The sequence below is a fragment of the Arachis ipaensis genome, chromosome B6 (genome assembly GCF_059453495.1).
Source record: "Arachis ipaensis isolate K30076 ecotype BB chromosome B6, ASM5945349v1, whole genome shotgun sequence".
In the NCBI taxonomy this organism is placed as follows: domain Eukaryota; kingdom Viridiplantae; phylum Streptophyta; class Magnoliopsida; order Fabales; family Fabaceae; genus Arachis; species Arachis ipaensis.
Window position 1 is genome coordinate 141,175,026 of NC_142441.1, and position 19,143 is coordinate 141,194,168.

General features: G+C 38.1%; 2 protein-coding genes across 2 annotated transcripts; both read left to right on the plus strand.

The window, feature by feature from the left end:
- Positions 1-474: 474 nt before the first annotated feature.
- Positions 475-1,135, plus strand: LOC110264171 (uncharacterized; the record flags this gene model as incomplete). The annotated part of the gene is made up of 3 exons (XM_088491099.1): positions 475-663; positions 738-952; positions 1,045-1,135. Coding segments are annotated over exons 1-3 (495 nt in total), but the record flags the coding sequence as incomplete, so codon positions are not given.
- A 2-nt stretch (positions 1,136-1,137) lies between these two features.
- On the plus strand, positions 1,138-2,206 carry LOC110264172 (uncharacterized). The gene is made up of 3 exons (XM_088489595.1): positions 1,138-1,149; positions 1,250-1,351; positions 1,835-2,206. The coding sequence occupies exons 1-3, from the start codon at positions 1,138-1,140 to the stop codon at positions 2,204-2,206; spliced, it is 486 nt and encodes a 161-aa protein (XP_088345721.1).
- The last annotated feature ends 16,937 nt before the right edge of the window (positions 2,207-19,143 follow it).

The window sequence follows — 19,143 nt, forward strand, 5'->3', positions numbered from 1 at the left end:
TTAACTGTTTCTCCATGTATTATTCACAACTTGTTTACTGCTTGCTTTTCGATATTCTGAATTTACTGTTAATGCTTTTGAACCTTCAAACACCATTTTCTGTTTTTCTAACTAAGTAAATCATTTAACCATTATTGCTTAATCCATCAATCCTCATGGGATCGACCCGGTGCATTTGCCAGTTATTTTGTGGTTATAAATTCCGCACCAATTCTCTTGATCAAGAAGCTGAGGACCCCTTTGTTAATCCTAGATCTCAGAGTCACAAAGGACGCAAGACTACAGATTTTTGGGAAGTTAAGATAATCGGTAACGTATTTAATAATTTTTATTTGTTCAACATGATTTAGAATCTATATTATATATTAATTTTCTCGCATTCTGTTCACAATGGATACACATATAAAGTATTATATTTGGCTTATAGATTCCGGCAGCACAATCAAGCCGGCAAGAATAAGCGTGAGGGAGGCTATGAAACGGCCTAACGGAAGAAAGGTCGTGCTCAGGTTCAACAGCGCAAAGCAAGCAATTGGAGATGAAGTTGGAATGTTGAGTGGCGTGCTTGGTCTGTTAGGATCTGACTTTGAAAAATTTTCTATTTGTAAGAAAAGTTGGCATAAGATTACCACTAAAGACAAGGTTTATAACGAATGTGTCAAGGTAAAAGTATATATTCATGTTGAATCAAATCTACTTATCTTTTTAATTATTGACAAACTGTATTATTTGTATAGCAAATTTTCTACTTTGATAAAGATAGTGAAGGAACTATCAAGAAAAATATTTTGAAAAGTATGGGGAAGTCTTGGAAGGAAGCAAGGCTAAGGTTGTATGGTGATTTTTATGAGCCAACATTCATGATGGAACAAAATATTGAGCAGCATCCGCCGGGAATTGATCGAGAGCATTGGAGATGGTTCCTTGAGTATCACGCCAAAGCTGAGATGAAGGTACTCTAATATATCACTGGTACACCACAACACAATTTATTTAGCATTGAGTCTTTTTAAATCATTTTCTAATCGCCCTTTGTCTCTGATGGACCAATAGGAGAAGTGTAGAAAAAAAAACGCGATTAATCGATCAAAATAACTATATACCCACACTGGCGGATCGAAAAGCTTTGCACGGCGGATGGAAGAAGAGGTACTTTACTTTTTTATTCACTCTTTACTGGACTATTTCTATGACTTAAGATACCTTGGTTGTATGGAATACGGTGATGGCTTCAACTTTTTTGATACAGTCGGAACAACAAGGAAGAAGAGTCGGTAGAGGAGAGTTATGGATCACAGTGCACAAAAAAAAGGATGGCTCCTATATATATGAGGAAGCAAGAGCAATTGGTGTAAGTACTACTTATTATAATTGATCAATAAAGTTATGATCTCAAATAGGGTTATAGTCGACTTCTCTATTTTATTTTGTTTTTCATTTCTTTACTGAATGGTTTACTCCCCTATGTCAAGATGGACCAAAAGAACTTTACTATTTCCAATTCACCTTACTTTTAATTATTGTTACAAATTTACCTTGCTATGTTTCTAGACATTTTCAACTTCGATGTAACTTAGAGACAGTTGGGGTAGAATTTAAATGATTCAGTTTCACTTATCCTTTATTTCTTTTTATAGTGGTTGGCATCCTATGAAACAAATGCTCTATTTTAGTTGTTTTACGTTGTTATCTTTTGAGCCCCAATTTTTATCGTAACATTTGTGTGTGTTTTACTGTGATGAAAGTGATATAATTAATGTTCCTATTTGGCGTGTTCTTGACATGAGATGGACCTATCCACAAAATGATTGTATGTGCTAATTTGTGACTGTAGGAAAGAATTGAGGAGATTGAGGAAGAGGATACGTCTGCTAGAGTGTTACCTCAAAATGATTCCATTGCTTTCGGAAAAGAGAAACCGGAAAGAGTGCGTGGTGTGGGTTTCGGACCGACTCCTAGTCAACTTTTCGGTTCGAACTCACATGCGCTAGGTAACGGAGTCCAGCTAGAGGAGACCCAGAGGAAGCTGCTTGAACTGCAGGCAGAGCTGGAAGGCGAGAAGTTGAAGAGGAAGGCGATGGAGGATGAGGCAGCAGCAGATAAAAAAAAGATGCAGGTCATGGAGAGTGCTCTGATTTATCTATTTCAATGGCAAGGTGAGGAGTTGCCACCAGACATCGCTGCAGGGATGAGTTCCGTGGAATGATAGAGTGAAAAATAATTTATTAGGATTTGAGATATTTTAGATTGAAACAAACATTTTGTTGAATTAGACTATGCAATTCTTTGCAAGAGATTTGTTTTTCTTCGTATTTTTATGAATATACTATTTTGTTTTGCAGATAAGTTTTTTGTTTTTGCTGCAAGTTTAGATTCTAAGGTTGAAAATATTAACTCTTAAAATAATAAAAAATTCAAAAAAAAAATAGTTCTATAATATCCAAATAAATTACAGGCTTTTTTTTATAGAATCCTAGATTTTTTTTATATATTTTTATTTGGCGGCGGTTTTAAACCACCGAAAAATGATTTAAAGTTTAAAAAATCTGTTACATAATACGGCGGTTTACAACCGCCGGTAACTGTTATTGAAATCACAGAACCATTTAGCGGCGGTTTTAAAACCACTGCTAAACGTGTGCTAACTTGAAAACATCTTCATAAATAGCGGCGGTTTTGAAGCCGCCGGTAAACATGAAGCAAATGTTATAACTCACATTTGGCAGCGGTTTTCTAATCGTGTGCCGCGAAATATTCATTTAGTACCGGTTATACCAGCGGCTTTCTAAAACCGCCGCCGAATCCAATTCCAACTCCAATAACCATGGTGGTCCGGTGAACCGCCGGCCTTTGATTTTGCGGCGGTTTAAAACCGCCGCCAATCATAAAAAAATCCGCCGCCATGTAACGCCTCCCTTGTATTATAAGTAGAGTAATGAAGTGAGCTAACTATTAGACCAATCTAAATTAGTTCGATAAACTTCAATTAAGTACTAACATTTTGTAATGTATATCGTTGGTACCTCTAATAGACAAACAGTTATATTATTTTCCGATCATCTATCATTAAATTAAACAACAGTTATAATTTTTCGGCTGTTATTATTGCATTGGATTTTCCTAATATAAATTATGGTATTATGATTGTATTAATATTATTCCAATATTTTATTTCTCTTTTGATCTAAACATAATCCTCAAAAATTAAAATGAATGGATGCTGTAGCCTGTATGTGCATATGAACATTCCAAAATTATCACCAAATTGCAGGATTCTTTATTGGCTTGGAATTGAACTTCGATGTTGCGTATATGTGGAACCATCACTTTGGCTGAATTGTGTGGCGAACTCTCTATATCCAAGTATTCACATAACAGTTCAATCATTCGTATGTCGATCTAACCAAAAATTGCATACAGGGCGGAGCTTAGTTAAGACAAGGGGAGCCATGGTTCTCAAATTTTTGGTAAAAAAATTAGTAATACTTCTTTAAAAAATAAAAAAATTAGTTTAATTGGCTTAAATACTTTGCTATGACTTAAAATACCAAAGTTTAATCTTTATCTTTTGTTTTTATTGCACAATAATTTTTAGTTTTAAATATTCAAAACATGTTAGATTTGGACTTAACTAAGTGTATTCGTATTTCGCAGCTCTTCTCTATTCAATAAGCAACACTTTCTCTACCTTTGAGTTTAAATATAAAAAATTAGGTATTTTTTATTTATGTAATTTAGTATTATTTTACATTTTATATTTTACTGTTTATCTAATTTAATTTTTTATATCATAAAAATATTAGAATATTCAATAAGTATTGATATTATCGTATTTGTATAAATTGATAGAAAAAAATTCAATAAATATTATAAATTTTAATATTTATCATTCTAACTTCTTTTTTACATATTTTACAGGATATATATTCAAATTTTTATATAAAATAATCATGAAAAATTAAAGAATTGATGCATTTTTTAAGAGGAAGGCTAATATTTAAGAAGGAGAACATATAACTTTTACAATATTAACACCTGTAGATAGTTTTTCTACTTTAATGAATCACGAAAAAAGTGAAATACAACCTCTAAAAGTTCAAAGAGTTGCATCTGATGAGTTTGACCTTAATTCTTTGGAACAAAACCCTGGAAAACGGCTTTAAATTTGGCAATATCACCCAAATCAGAGAGATGAGGTTAGATGAGCTTATTTTAAATGGAGTCCATATCAAAAGCATCTTGACAATTATCTTCTATCCGGGCCCCCAAAATTTTGTTTCAAACTCCGCCACTGATTGCATGCTTGGTGTCTGTAAATAACAATTTTGTAGTAACATGTCGAGTATTTTATTTGGACAACGTCAATATATCCGAAGGAATAAGTATATGAAATTAATTTTTAATTAGTTAGTAGTAGTCAAAATTTTTTTACTGTAAAAACTTTTATTTTTTTAAAGAAGATTTAGATTTATGATTGAGAATTTAGAATTTAAAGTTAAGAATTTAAAATTTAAAATTTAAAAAAATAAAAAAATAAATTTAAAAAAATAAATAGTATTGAATAAAAAAAATTGACTCCTTATCTAAATTTATAGTGCAACTAAATATCTTTTAAATATTATCTTTTATTCAGTTTTTAGAGGAGAGAAAAAATGAAAAATAAATAATTTTTTTAATTTTTTGAATAATTAATACGTAAAAATAGATATTTAAATTAATTCAATAATAATAAATTTTTAAAAAAATTGATTAAAAACTGAAAATTAAAGGATAAGTAATATTTTTGTTAAATTTATTATAAGTATTGAGGCATTCAATCCAAACTTAATAAATGGACAAACTCATCTCGCCCCATCCGGAGCCTACTTTAGACGGGTTGGGCCGCTCAACCATGTCTAATTAAACAGTCATAGAACACAAGTTCATTTTGTCTAATGTTGACAAGTTGGTGGCTTATATATTTTTTATTTTTATTAAAAAAAAAAACAGTTCACAAGTCTAATTATTTAAAAAAATTTATAATTTTACAAGTCTTGGCAAGTATTTAAAATTCTATCACACAAACATTTTCATAAACTAAGTTGATAATTTTTTTTAAATAGGAATTGAGTTGGAATTTGAAAAAAAAAAAAAACAAGCGCCCAGTGTGCTTATCCACTTTGCCCCGCCAATGCCTGCGACTGTGAGTTAAGCGAAGTGGGTTAGTCGGACTTTTACTCAATTTTCTAGTCGTATCTTTTTTACGGTTAAATGTATTGGTTAACCAAGTTTCGACCTATTTTCCACCCCCTAGTTAATAGATTATAGTTATTTGACAAATTCTTGTAGGCTTTGTCAACATAACCCCATGATAATCACCAATTTATTTCCACTATCTGTTTATACCCTGGGTCGAGCTAGGAGAGCCGGGTTGGATAAAGACAAAAACTACCGACCTCTTATAAACGTTGGTCGACACCGACCTCTTTCCAAAAAGCTCGGCCAAATTGCTATAAGGGCCCAAGTAGGCCCAAAGCAGAAGAAACACAGCCCACCTAAAGGCGGCTGGCCAAAGATAAGGGGACTCACCCACAAAAAGATAAGATAAGATAACTAACTTATCTCAAGGGAGGTCACTCCACACTACTATAAATACACTGGAGCACCCAGGTATAACTCATACTCTGATTCTACACAAAAAACCTGCTCAAAGCCCGTGCTAACTTAAGCATCGAAGTCTCTTGCAGGTACCACCCCCTCCGGTGATCAAGGATTAGCAATATCTCAAGGTTCAGCAAGTCAGACACGACAGCTCCGGCCACAACAGCAGATCTCCTCCGAGATCGACCTTCAGTTTCAAGTAACCCTCGGAACATTGGCGTCGTTGCCGGGAAACCTGGAAGTCATCCCATCATCATGGGGTCAACATTGACAACGATCACAACTCTGGCTTGGAGGACAGAACGCCGAACAAGAACACGAACAATGCATCCAAGGAAACGCCTCAATCCAAGGGAGACAAGCAAACCCCAAACACAGAGATCTTAGATGCAATCCGTGAACAACAGGATCGCCTTAAACAGCTCGAACGGGAAGCTGAACGGCAACGAGTGGTCGAGAGAGACCTCCGGAGAGAAACAAGGCGGTGTCGAGAGCTGAAGGACAAGCTATTAAAGATCGAAACCGATCTTAAAACTAAGACCATACAACCTAGCCACGAAGATAGCCCCCACAAGGACCAAGACCCGTTCACAAAGGAGATCATGAGGGCTAAAGTTCCAAAGGACTTCAAAGCCCCCGACATGACCCTGTACAATGGTGCGTCTGATCCAAGCCACCATCTCAGCAATTTCAGAAGTCGAATGTATCTTACGGATGCCTCAGATGCAATCCGTTGTAAAGCCTTCCCGACCACTTTGACCAAAACGGCAATAAAGTGGTTCGACAGTTTGCTACCAAGATCAATAGCAAACTTTGATGACCTCGCCAATAAATTCTTAGCAAGATTCTCCATTCAGAAAGACAAAGCCAAGCATGCTCCAAGCCTGCTAGGGATTAAGCAAGGAGATCGAAAAAGCCTCCGCAACTACATGGAAAGATTCAACAAAGCATGTATGGACATACAAAGTCTTCCAACAGAAGCAGCCATCATGGGTCTCATCAATGACCTGCGAGAAGGACCCTTTAGCCACTCTATATCCAAAAAGCACCCAACATCTCTGAACGAGGTACAAGAGCGGGCAGAAAAGTACATTAATATGGAGGAGAACTCTCGATTAGGAAAAAACTCAAAATCCGAATTCTCCTACCCACCTCGGGATAAGGATAAAGAGTCCAGGAAAAAAGAAGACCAACCTACTAAAAAACCTAGAAAATACCACAACTACACCCCTCAGGGTATCCCTTGTGGATGTCTATAGAGAGATATGCAACACTGAGAAGATCCCGCCCCCTCGTTCGATTAAGCATAAAAGAGGAGGAAGTCGGACAGAGTACTGCAAATACCATCGGGTCTACGGGCACCCTACTAACAAGTGCTACGACCTAAAAAACGTCATAGAAAAGCTAGTCCTGGAAGGAAGACTAGACATGTTCCTGGCCAACAAAACAGATGAACCAAAGAAGAGAAGAAGGGATGCAGAGGTCGGACGAGCTGAACGTCTCCCTCACACCCCTGAAAGACATGTTCACATGATAAACAGAGGATTCGCAGGAGGAGGAATCTTTAAATCATCCCGCAAAAGACACCTCAAGGATGTGTATCATGTCGGAGAGGGGGACAGGACACCCGACCTCCCCACTATTACCTTTACTCAAGAAGACGCCGCAGGCATCATCCCAGGCCATGATGACCCTGTGGTCATTACCATCATACTCGCCAACACCAATCTCCACCGAACGTTGGTAGACCAAGGAAGCTCTGCAGATATCCTATTCAAATTTGCTTTCGACAAGCTCGGCCTACAAGAGAAAGAGCTCAGAGCTTATCCAAATAGCCTATTCGGGCTAGGAGACGCCCCAATACAGCCATTAGGGTACATCCCACTACACACAACCTTTGGAAAAGGAACTCGGTCTAGGATAATAAGCATCGACTACATCGTAGTCAACGTGAGCTCAGCCTACAACGCTCTGATAGGTCGGACAACGCATGAACCAGCTCGCCGCGGTGGTCTCCACTCCACACCTATGCATGAAGCTCCCAACCACAGAAGGGATAGCTACCATAAAGGGAGACCAAAAACTCGCGCGACGTTATTATAACGAGAGTCTGAACCTTAAAGGTGACCTCAGAGGAAAGGAAACCAATACTATAGAACTCGGGGGGAATTCGAGCTCGCAAAGAACTCCGCCCTCAGCCAGAAGGTGAAACCAAAGAAGTTCAAATTGGAGACACTCAAGACAAAACAACAAGTATAGGGGCGAATCTGAAAGAAGACCTAAAGGAACTGTTAATAAAGCTCCTAAAGGATAACTCCGACCTCTTTGCATGGAAGGCCGCCGACATGCTTGGTATTGATCCCGGACTAATGTGCCATAAATTAGCCGTATATCCAGGGACTCGGCCAGTACAGCAGAAACGTAGAAAACTTGGCCCAGAAAGGTTGCAAGCTGTAGAGGAGCAGGTACAGGCCTTGCTGGAGGCAGGATTCATAAGGGAGGTAAAATATCCATTGTTGCTAGCCAATGTAGTATTGGTCAAAAAGTAAAATGGGAAATGGCAGATGTGCACTGATTACACCGACCTCAACAAAGTCTGCCCAAAAGATCCTTATCCACTCCCGAATATAGACACACTAGTCGATGCTTCGTCAGGCTATCAGTACCTCACCTTCATGGACGTTTACTCGGGATATAATCAAATCCCAATGTATCAACCCGACCAGGATAAAACATCATTCTTAACCCCAAAAGCAAACTATTGCTATATAATTATGCCCATCGGACTTAAGAACGCAGGGGATACCTACCAAAGACTGATGAACAAAGTCTACGCCAATCACATTGGGAAGCTAATGGAAGTTTATGTCGATGACATGTTGGTAAAGACACAAAGCGAGGGAACGTTGCTATCCGACCTTACCGAAGTGTTCGACACCATAAGAAAGCATGGGATGAGACTTAATCCCACAAAATGCACTTTTGCAGTAGAAGCTGGCAAATTCTTGGGCTTCATGCTCACCCAAAGAGGAATTGAAGCAGACCTAGATAAGTGCCAGGCCATACTTCGCATGAAAAGCCCGACCTGTGTCAAAGAGGTCCAGCAGCTCAATGGAAGACTAGCGGCTCTGTTTAGGTTCTTAGCTGGATCAGCCTTAATATCTTTCCCCTTCTATGCAACATTAAGGAAAGGAAAGAGGTTTGAGCGGACTCCAGAATGCGAACAAGCCTTACAAGATTTTAAAAAATTTCTGGGGCAACCACCCATAAGGCGAAGAACTCATACTATACCTCGCCGTAGGAAGTTGGGCAATAGCTTCAGCACTAGTCAGAGAAGACGAAAGTGGGCAACAACTCATCTACTTCCTCAGTAAGGCTCTACAAGGGGCTGAACTAAACTATCAAAAGATAGAAAAGTTTGCCTATGCCCTCATACTCACTTCTCAACGACTTCGCCTATACTTCCATGCTCACACCATCAGAGTACGGACTAACCAGCCCATAAAAGGTATTTTATAGAAAACAGACTTAGCTGGAAGAATCCTACAATGGGCAGTCGAGTTATCCGAATTCGACCTCAAGTATGAAGCTCGGACAGCTATCAAATCTCAGTACCTGGCCGACTTCATCGCAGAATACACTGACACTCCGGGGACCCCACAGAGTGGAGTCTTTATGTGGATGGCTCCTCGAACAAAACCAGGAGTGGCGCAGGCGTCATTTTAGAGAGTGATCAGGGAACCCAAATCGAGCTCTCATTAAAGTTCGAGTTTCCCGCTTCAAATAACCAAGCTGAATACGAAGCACTACTGGCTGCTTTGAAGCTGGCTAGGGAGGTAGGAGCTCAGAAGCTTACCATTTTCAGCGATTCACAGGTAGTCACATCACAAATAGAAGGGAGCTACCAGGCCAAGGATCCCACTATGAAGAAGTACTTCAACAGGACCAGAGAACAGCTCAGATAATTCATGGGATATGAGATCCGGCATATACCCAGAGAACAAAATTCCCGAGCTGATGCACTTTCGAAACTAGCCAGCACCAAACCAGGGGGCAATAATAGAAGTCTCATCCAAGAAATACTGCAAAATCCGTCAACCACGGAAGAGAAAAAGATCCTAAGCATATCAGACCAGGACCAAGGGTGGATGACTCCTATAATCAGCTATCTCAAGTCAGAAATACTTTCCGTAGACAAAAAAGAGGCAAAAAGGCTAGTACGAGAAGCACAGTACTACACCATAGTACACGACGTCCTATATAGGAGAGGAATCTCTACACCCCTCCTAAAATGCGTCCCGATCTCAGCTACAAGGGAAGTTCTCGAAGAAGTCCACAGTGGCATGTGCGGCAACTACCTCGGGGCGCGAGCTCTTCTGAAAAAGGTACTCCGAGCTGGATTCTACTGGCCGACCTTGCAAAAGGAAGCAACAGAGTTTGTCAAAACATGCCCTCCATGTCAGAAGCACGCGAACTTTCACATCGAACCACCCGAAGAACTCATTTGTGTCACTTCACCCTGGCCATTCACAAAATGAGGGCTCGACCTCCTCGGACCTTTCCCTCATGGATTAGGGCAAGTTAAGTTCCTCATTGTAGGAATAGACTATTTCACAAAATGGATTGAGGCAGAACCTTTGGCCACTGTCACCGCCCAAAGAAGTCGGAAGTTCTTATACAGAAACATTGTCACAAGGTTTGGGGTCCCATACTCCATTACCACAAACAAGGGCACTCAATTCACCGACACGGGCTTCAGAAATCTGGTGGCCGATTTGAAAATCAAGCACCAGTTCACCTCTGTAGAGCACCCACAAGCCAATGGACAGGTGGAAGCCGCAAACAAAGTCATACTGGCCGGGTTAAAACGGAGACTACAGGACGCCAATAGAGCTTGGGCTGAAGATCTCCCGCAAGTCCTATCGGCATATCGAACGACACCACACTCAACCACTGGAAAATCACCATTCCGACTTGCTTACGGAATGGAGGCAATGATTCCCGTGGAAGTAGAAGAAGAATCTCCCAGAATGATCCTCTACAATGAAGATACCAACTCCCTAACTCAAAGGGAAGAACTCGACCTACTTTCAGAAATCCGATAAAGAGTTCGGATTAGAGAAGAAGCCCTAAAGCGCCGAATGGCTCTAAGGAATAATCAGAAGGTAATCCGGCGAAGCTTTACCACCAATGATCTCATCTTAATCGAAAATGATATCGGAGCAGGTAGGTCAGGAGAAGGGAAGCTAGCAGCCAACTAGAAAGGACCATACCGAATCACAGAAGTACTGGAGAAAGGTTACTACAAGGTGTCCGACCTCGAAGGGCGAGAGCTACCAAGGTCATGGCATGCCTGTAACCTAAGAAGGTACTATAGCTAGAAAATAGTAAAGATCTCAAGGTGCACTCTTTTTCCTAAAAAGGTCTTTTAATGAGGCGCCAGGCCGAGATCTAAGAAGCTGCCTGACCTAGAAGGGTAAGCACTCTCATGAACATTCTTATTTATGTTTTTATCTCATTATTATTTGAAAAGAAAGTTGTCAATTTCCTAAAAAGTTTCCTACCAAGACGCATTAATTTAAGCTCATAAAATGCAAAATTCATCGCCCGATTACAAAGAGGTCGGCAAGGTGAAGCGATAGAAGCAAGTTAATGCAAGAAGTTATAAAAAGTAACCCATGGAAAGCAACCTGACGAGGTCTGACTAAAAATGAATTACTAAAAATAACTTAAGAAGGCCCGACAGAGAAGTCGGACCAATGAAAGGATCACTAAAAAGGGAGGAAGACATCTCGCAAAGGCCAAAGAAAGGCTAAAAAGCCAAGACAGAAGTGCCTAGCTATAAAAGTACAAGTCTTGCAAAAAAGACACTACTTAAAAAGCAAAAGCACAAGTCGAAACGGCACTAAAAAGTCATCCAAACAAACTATAAAGAAAAGGTTCCTTATCGGAACACTACCTAAAAAGTTGTTGGAATGTGACTAAAAAGTTCGGGTAGCAAAGTCGTACAGGTCGACGCCAAGCTAAAGAGAGGCGCAAGAACGATCTCGAAAAAGAACAAGCCTAAAGGTTGAGAAACAACTTAAGGCTCAAAAGTGCTTAGCCAAAAGGGATAGAACTCCGCTCAAAGAAGGATGGATCTCAAAATAGGGCTACAAAAGTCATCCGAGACTAAAAAGGTTCTATATAAAGAACACTAAAAAGTTATCGGACAAGTCACTAAAAGCCCGTATACCAAGCCGCAAGGATAATTTTGCTAAAAAGCAAAGGGTTGACAAGTACTAACTCAAAGCAAGGCATGATCCTAAAGGCAAGGGTAGAAAACCCACTCAAAGGAGGTCAGACTGGGAAATACCTAATTCGCAAAGGGTTGCAAAAAGTATACCTCCAAACATTCAGCAAAATGCGTCCATTAAAGTAAAACATTAAAAACTCAAAGGCCACCTAAAAGGCAGCCCAAGTGTTTAAAGTGTTTGTTTTTCAAAACAAAGGTTGCTAAGAAGCAACCAAATGTCAGAAGAATCAACTACAAGAAACTTACAAAAACATAAACAAGTTCAAAGTCCACAAGTCGGACTATAACAGTACACAAGCATAAAAGTCATAGGGGATCCAAATTTTCTCCAGTGGCAACATCCTTGGCAGGAGGAGAAGGAGGCATGGTCGAGATCGGAGTAGCATTAACAACTCCATCAGGCCCATTCAAAATCTCCACGCCCGGCTAGACCCCAGGAGGGTTGACCTCTGAAGGAATGGAAGAAGGTGAAGCTGCCGAAGCTTTAGCTGGTGGCACAAGAGGAGGACCCTCATCATCATCATCGGGAGTGGGTATAATTTTACCATCTTCTACCACATTATCCATACTAAACAAGGAGAGATCAGTCTCGGGAGCAGGAACTCGGACCTTAGCCTTCAGGATCTCATACATATCGGTCATACTACTCACCATGTGTCCCTGAAGCTCCGCATAATCATCTTTGGGTAGATTAAAGCCTCTCCTTAGTCTCTAGCAACTCGCCGTAGGTCCGAGTATAGCTCTCCTTATACTTTTCTGCAGCCTCCTCAGCCAAGTTAGCAGCTGCCTCTGCCCTAGTAGCATGCTCCTTCTCCTTCTCCATATCAATTTCCAACTTGGCAACCCTGGCATCGAGCTCATCCTTCAAACCTTTCACCCTATCAAATTCAGCCCGGGCATCCTCTAGAAAGGCCTTGGTAGCATGGACAGGGGACTCCCTAACAACCCGAGATAAGGCCACGCCAACATTGGCCATCCAAATACTATTGCTCGTTATAAAGTCAAGGTGATGAAGGATCGAGATGTCGTCTAGAGGGACTTTACCATGTGGAGCAATCAATTCTGTGGCAAAGGCCACACCATCAAATTCTTTGTCATCGAGATTATACGTCCCAACAGTCTTTTGGCGCTTGGGAGGCGGGCTAGCAGCATTAGGAGAGGAGGCAGGACCAGAAGTCACCTGAGATGGATCAGATAGAATTGTTCGAACTCTAGGAGTCGGGATGATCTTTCCCGGGCCCTGAGAGTCAAAAGTCAGCTTCTTCGGGGGCACTTGAGAAGACCCTTCCTCCGAGGTCTTCGCCGTCAAGTTTTGGGCAGCTGTCGCTTTTTTGGCCCACCGGGAAAGCCTTCATAGAGTCTGAAGATTTCACCATCTCTGAAAAGGAAGCCAGAAAACAAGTTACAATAACAGAAAGGGATAAACTCACAAACAAATAGAAGAAAACTATCTAAAAGAAGTCGGACGCTACCTAGCTTGGCACGGAGGAGGGAAGGATCTCCCAGTGCTCCTCTAGAACACTCACAAAGGCTTGTTCTACTTCATCTAGACTCTCCCAAGAATATTTGGGAGTTACTATATCTTTTTGCCACCATAAAGGGAAGGTGGGCTCATTATTCTCATCCAAAAAGAAAGGACGAGCATCCTCAACAGCTCGGACCTTGAAGTAGTAGTTCTTAAAATCCCGAAAGAACTCGTCAAACATCGAAAATACTTTCTTTCCCTAGGTAGCTCGGAAGAAAATCCAAGAAGCTTTCTTCTTGGCCACTCCAGGTTTTGTCAACACAAAAAGGTAAAGAAAAAGGGATGTAGTAGGTCGGAGACCTAATTCTTGACATAACAGCTGAAAAATCTTAATAAAGGCCCAAGAGTTCGGATGAAGCTGGGAAGGGGCCACATTACAAGTCCATAAGAGCTCGGTCTCAAAAACAGTAAAAGGGATGGTGATATTCAGCTGATTAAAGAAATAGTCATAAGCATAGAAGAAAGGGCGTTCTCCCTAAGTTAAGGGAGGGAAACTAACCCTCTCCTTAGGATCGGGCGACAACGACTCATAGTTCTTTTCATCATCCCTATTGCTACAAATCCTATGGAATCACCTAAGCCTCACACAGTACTCTGGATCGGCCACAATAACACACATCAGGACTATAGAGTCTAGCCAGTTAGCCATGCTAGCAGGGATTTTGGTAGACATCTCGACAATATTCCTACGGGTAGACATATAGCAACTACACCTACAGTAAAAAAAAGGAAAGAGGTCACTACCAAATAACTCGGACAGTAAGAGAATAATAAAGAAACAATCAACAAGTGTCAGATATGGTAGCAAAAGAGAACCCCAGGACTCGCAAAGAACAGAGGATCAACACCAAAAGTTCAGGGGCACCCTTTGGAGGCAACAACAGAGCAAAACTCGAAAAAGAAAACGACGCAAAAGACAGAGCCCTAACCCTCTCAAACAAAAGAAAATACAAGGAGTTTTAACCTAAGTACCAGCATTTCTTCATACAAACAACAAAGATAAAAAGACTATAAAGCAAGAGCACACGAGAATCGCCTTTGCAAGTTTTCAACCTTTTTTCAAGAGAAGTTCAACAAAGATCAAAACTTTGTACGAAGGAAAAGCATGCAAGGGTAAAAGCGATGAGAACGACGACAAATAAAGCATGTAAGAAGAAAAAGTATACAGTAAAATACCAACCTGAGGAAGAAGGTAAAACAAGCAGTAAGCCACGAGCAGTCTTCACCAACAAAGCTTCAAAAATCCAAGAAAGGAGCAACCTTGAGGAAGAAAAGCTCTTCTTTTCTGAACAAAAGAAATGCACGAGAAAAGCAGGTTGGGAGGCAAGGGCGAAGAACAAAGCAAAACAGAAGGGAGTAGGAGAAAAGGGCTAAGTTCAAATTCTTCTCTTTTCAAAGCAAAGAGGGAAAACAAAACGGTAAAAGGGTTAAAAACCTAATCAATGAGCTTTAAAAACAATCGCGCGTTCCCAAGGAAAATTAAAACGCACGCCAAAGGCACGCTGCAAATAAAGGAAGCTGAAAACGCCTCGTATTCAAAAAAGGTGATACCGAACTCGCACAAGGAGAAACTACTCAAGACCGACCAAAGTCAAAGATGCTCGAGCACGACTTCCTCAAAGGGGTCGAAGTTCAGAAAACACGACCTCAAAGGAAGATCGAGGCTCAAGTAGGGGCCCTGTTCATATACCCTGGGTTGAGATAGGAGAGCCGGATTGGATAAAGACAAAAACGACCGACCTCTTATAAAGGTTGGTCGACACCGACCTCTTCCCAAAGAGCTCGACCAAATTGCTATAAGGGCCTAAGTAGGCCCAAAGCAGAAGAAACACAGCCCACCTAAAGGCGGCTGGCCAAAGATAAGGGGACTCACCCACAAAAAGATAAGATAAGATAACTAACTTATCTCAAGGGAGGTCACTCCACACTACTATAAATACACTGGAGCATCCACATATAACTCATACTCTGATTCTACACAAAAAACCTACTCAAAACCCGTGCTAACTTAAACATCGGAATCTTTTGCAGGTACCACCCCCTCCGGTGATCAAGGATCAGCAATATCTCAAGGTTCAGCAAGTCAGACACGACAGCTCCGACCACAACAGCAAATCTCCTCCGAGATCGACCTTCAATTTCAGGTAACTCTCAGAGCACTATCCCTCCCCACAACATCAACAGCAGCTCCACTGCTATCTCGGCCAAATACCATTGGTACCACCGCCACCACAATGACAATAATAGAATTAACAAGAAGCAGTGCAACAATCATACGCACTAGCCATTGAAACCAGTACAACTACCAAGCCCATCACATTATCACTAACATCACCAACAATAACAACAATAAATAATTATAGGACTACGTACCAACAACGACCCTACCACCAACACCATTAATAAAATTCAAATTGTTGAATTATAATTACTTATATTGATTTGCTTCATAGGTGATTCAGACGAAAGGTGAGATGTGTGTGGAATTAATTAAAGAGGTGTTCTTTTGGGAGGGGGAGGGTTGTAACTAAAAAGAGAGGTGCAATTTTGTAAAATTATATTTGAAGTAACAGTTTCAGTCAACAATATTTAAATTGTTTATAAACATATTAGGAATGATTTTGATATAAAATGTTTTAAGAATTATTTTGATTATAAATACCAAATTAGAATATGCTATTAAAGCCAACTAGCTTGCAAGATGTTACTTGGAAGATTTGTATATGTGTGGTGAGTAGTATGAAGAGAAATAAGGAAGACTATTATAAGAAAATGTGGCCTAGCCTACTTGTTTACTCCTGATCTTACTGGCCTGACGTATTTAATAAATAAAAATTTGTATAAATACTAAAAATAGTAAAGTATCGTTTTTATTTTTAATGTTTGGAGTAAGTTCTAAAGTTGTCCCTAAAATTGTTTCTAATGTTTAAATCGTCATATTTAAGTTTCTAATATTTTAAAATTGACTTAATATTGTCTTGTCATTAGGGATCTGTTAACAGTATTGACGGCAGGACAAAATTGAGACAATTTTAAAACGTTAGGGATTTAAATAGGATGAAAACGTTGGAGACAAAAACGATATGTATAAATAAATTTTAATTTTATCCTTCAATAATATCAATTTTTTACGGTACATAGTTATTCAATTATTTTTTAATCATATCTAAATAAATTACACTTAATCACATTACTTAATTTATTCTTTAATAATATTTTCTTCAATAATTTTAATTTTTTTACGACAAATAATTAATTGATTTATTTTTTAATTTTGCTCTTAATCAACAATAAATTCACTTAGAAATAAATAATGTGATTAAGAATAAAATTAAAAATATAATTAAATAATTATCTACCGTAAAAATTTGATATTATTAAAGAATAAAATTAAAAAAAAAGTTTAACTAAATTAAACATTAAAAAATTTCGATACATTAAAGACAAAAGGTAAAAATTTATACTTTATTATATATGTATCATTTTTTTTCACAAGTTTATGTACTAGTCATTCTACAAACATTTCATCATGAGTAAAAATCTCTAAGAGTAAAATTATAAAAAAATAAATTTATTTAAAATGAAAGTAATGTGACTAAGTGTAATTTACTTAGATGTGATTAAAAAAATAATTGAATAACTATGTACCGGAAAAAATTGATATTATTGAAGAATAAAATTAAAATTTATTTCTATGTATCATTTTTGTTCTCAACGTTTTTGTCCTACTTAAATCCCTAACGTTTTAAAATCGTCTCAATTTTGTCCTGCCGTCAGTTCTGTCAACAGATCCCTAACGGTAGGATAACTTTAAATCAATTTTGAAACATTTGTAACTTAAATAAAACAATTTAAACGTTAAAAAAAATTTTAAAACTTACCCCAAACATTGAAGATAAAAACAATACTTTACTCATACTAAAAATTAATATATTTTATTTTTATATAAATATATATGTTATTTAATTTATTTTTAATATATATTTTATATTTTAATATATATTCTACACTAATACACAAACAAATAACTGATTTATGGATGAGCGATTATTTTTAATATATATCTAATATGATTGTTAATAAATAAGTTTCATCTGACTATTTTTAAATTAGCTATAAATACCGAATCACTAAACTTACTTGAATATTGGAGTTCATACATTATATTTTTTTATTGTCCAACGAGATATCTCATTCATCTAATAAGATAAATTTAAGTTTTTATAAAAAAGTTATTTACTTAGAGAGGTCAAACTTAAGTTCTTTACAAAGTTTGTGAAGCTAGGTAAACTCGTTTGATAGATTATGTATATATTGTTAAAAATTATATGACTAATTTATTAAGATTCGAATAAAAATGTATAGAATTTATCATTACATTTATCTCTTATCTTTTAATCACCATAACAAACAAGTCATTTGCACCTATATTATTAAATAAGTATATTTATAAAAATTGTGACATAATAATATAATTTTTTCTTTTACTAAAGATAAGAAAACTCAAACATGCTGTTATCTCTCAAATGAGTATAGAAAAATTATGCCATTTGATGAGTTATAACTCATTGGCAATATAATAATATAATTAACATATAATGATATAATAATTTATATAATATTTTATCTTGATGATAACTTTATGCATAATTTTAGGCCCGAGTATTTTTAAGAGTTTGACCATGTTTTTCTCTACATAAAATTAAAGCTAAGCACAAGCTTAATAGCCTGCTAAGAAATTTTGTTAGATTTTTAAACCAGCTTCATTTATACTATACTAGGCCAAACTTTTTCAATCAAGAAGAAAAGCAAGAATGAGAATAGAGAAAGAAGAAAGGTTCCTTGATGAAGAAGAGATGAAATCTGAGTTTGTTATAACTGATGCTGTACACACAAAATGTATATATATATATATATATATAATTTTAACAATATTTCATAATTACTTACGAACTCTACTAGGGAGACAATCAAAAATCTTGATAATGTGTAGACTGGATTTTAAATTTAGCCCAATACAAAGAAAAAAAAACCTAAACAGTTATTTCAAAAAATTAACCATTCCAACCCTAATTTACCAATAGAATTTATCCAAACACCCTCTTTCCCATGTATCCTCATCAATCATCCGGCCAACCTCTCCGGCGTTAGAAGCTCTGATCCTCACCGGCCATCAAACAACCATCCACGTAGTTATTAAAATAATCATCCGACTACCTAGTAAAATGATCATCCAGCATTTGTTAATGGTATATACTTAAATTGAATCAAACAAAATAACCATCCAATTAAAAATTAAAATAACCATCTACATACCTAATGAATTGAACACCCAGCATCTAAATTCGTTCGTTGATGTATATACCTTGAAGACGTAAGGGAAGCGAAATCTAAGAAAGTCAAGTTGGCCGTGCAAGACAGGGCATTTTTTAAGTGGGCTACGTTTGCATGTACAAAAACGGAAACATCATGGACTAAACTAATTGCTTGCACAATTATTGTTGTGCTATCCTACGTTGATCTTGGACTTATACCTATATAGATGGAGGCGACGTTGTTGAAGGCAGCGACGGCCATGGCGGTCTTGGGCTGCGCGACGGACGCAACATGCACAAAGGGAGTGTCTCTATTTACGATCTTGTGAGGCGTGATGGACGTATGAAAACAACACACTTGTGTGTCC

Coding starts and splice junctions, on each gene's coding strand:
- LOC110264172 (XM_088489595.1), top strand. Junction 1,352..1,834: donor AGGAAGCAAGAGCAATTGGT/GTAAGTACTACT, acceptor TTGTGACTGTAG/GAAAGAATTGAGGAGATTGA.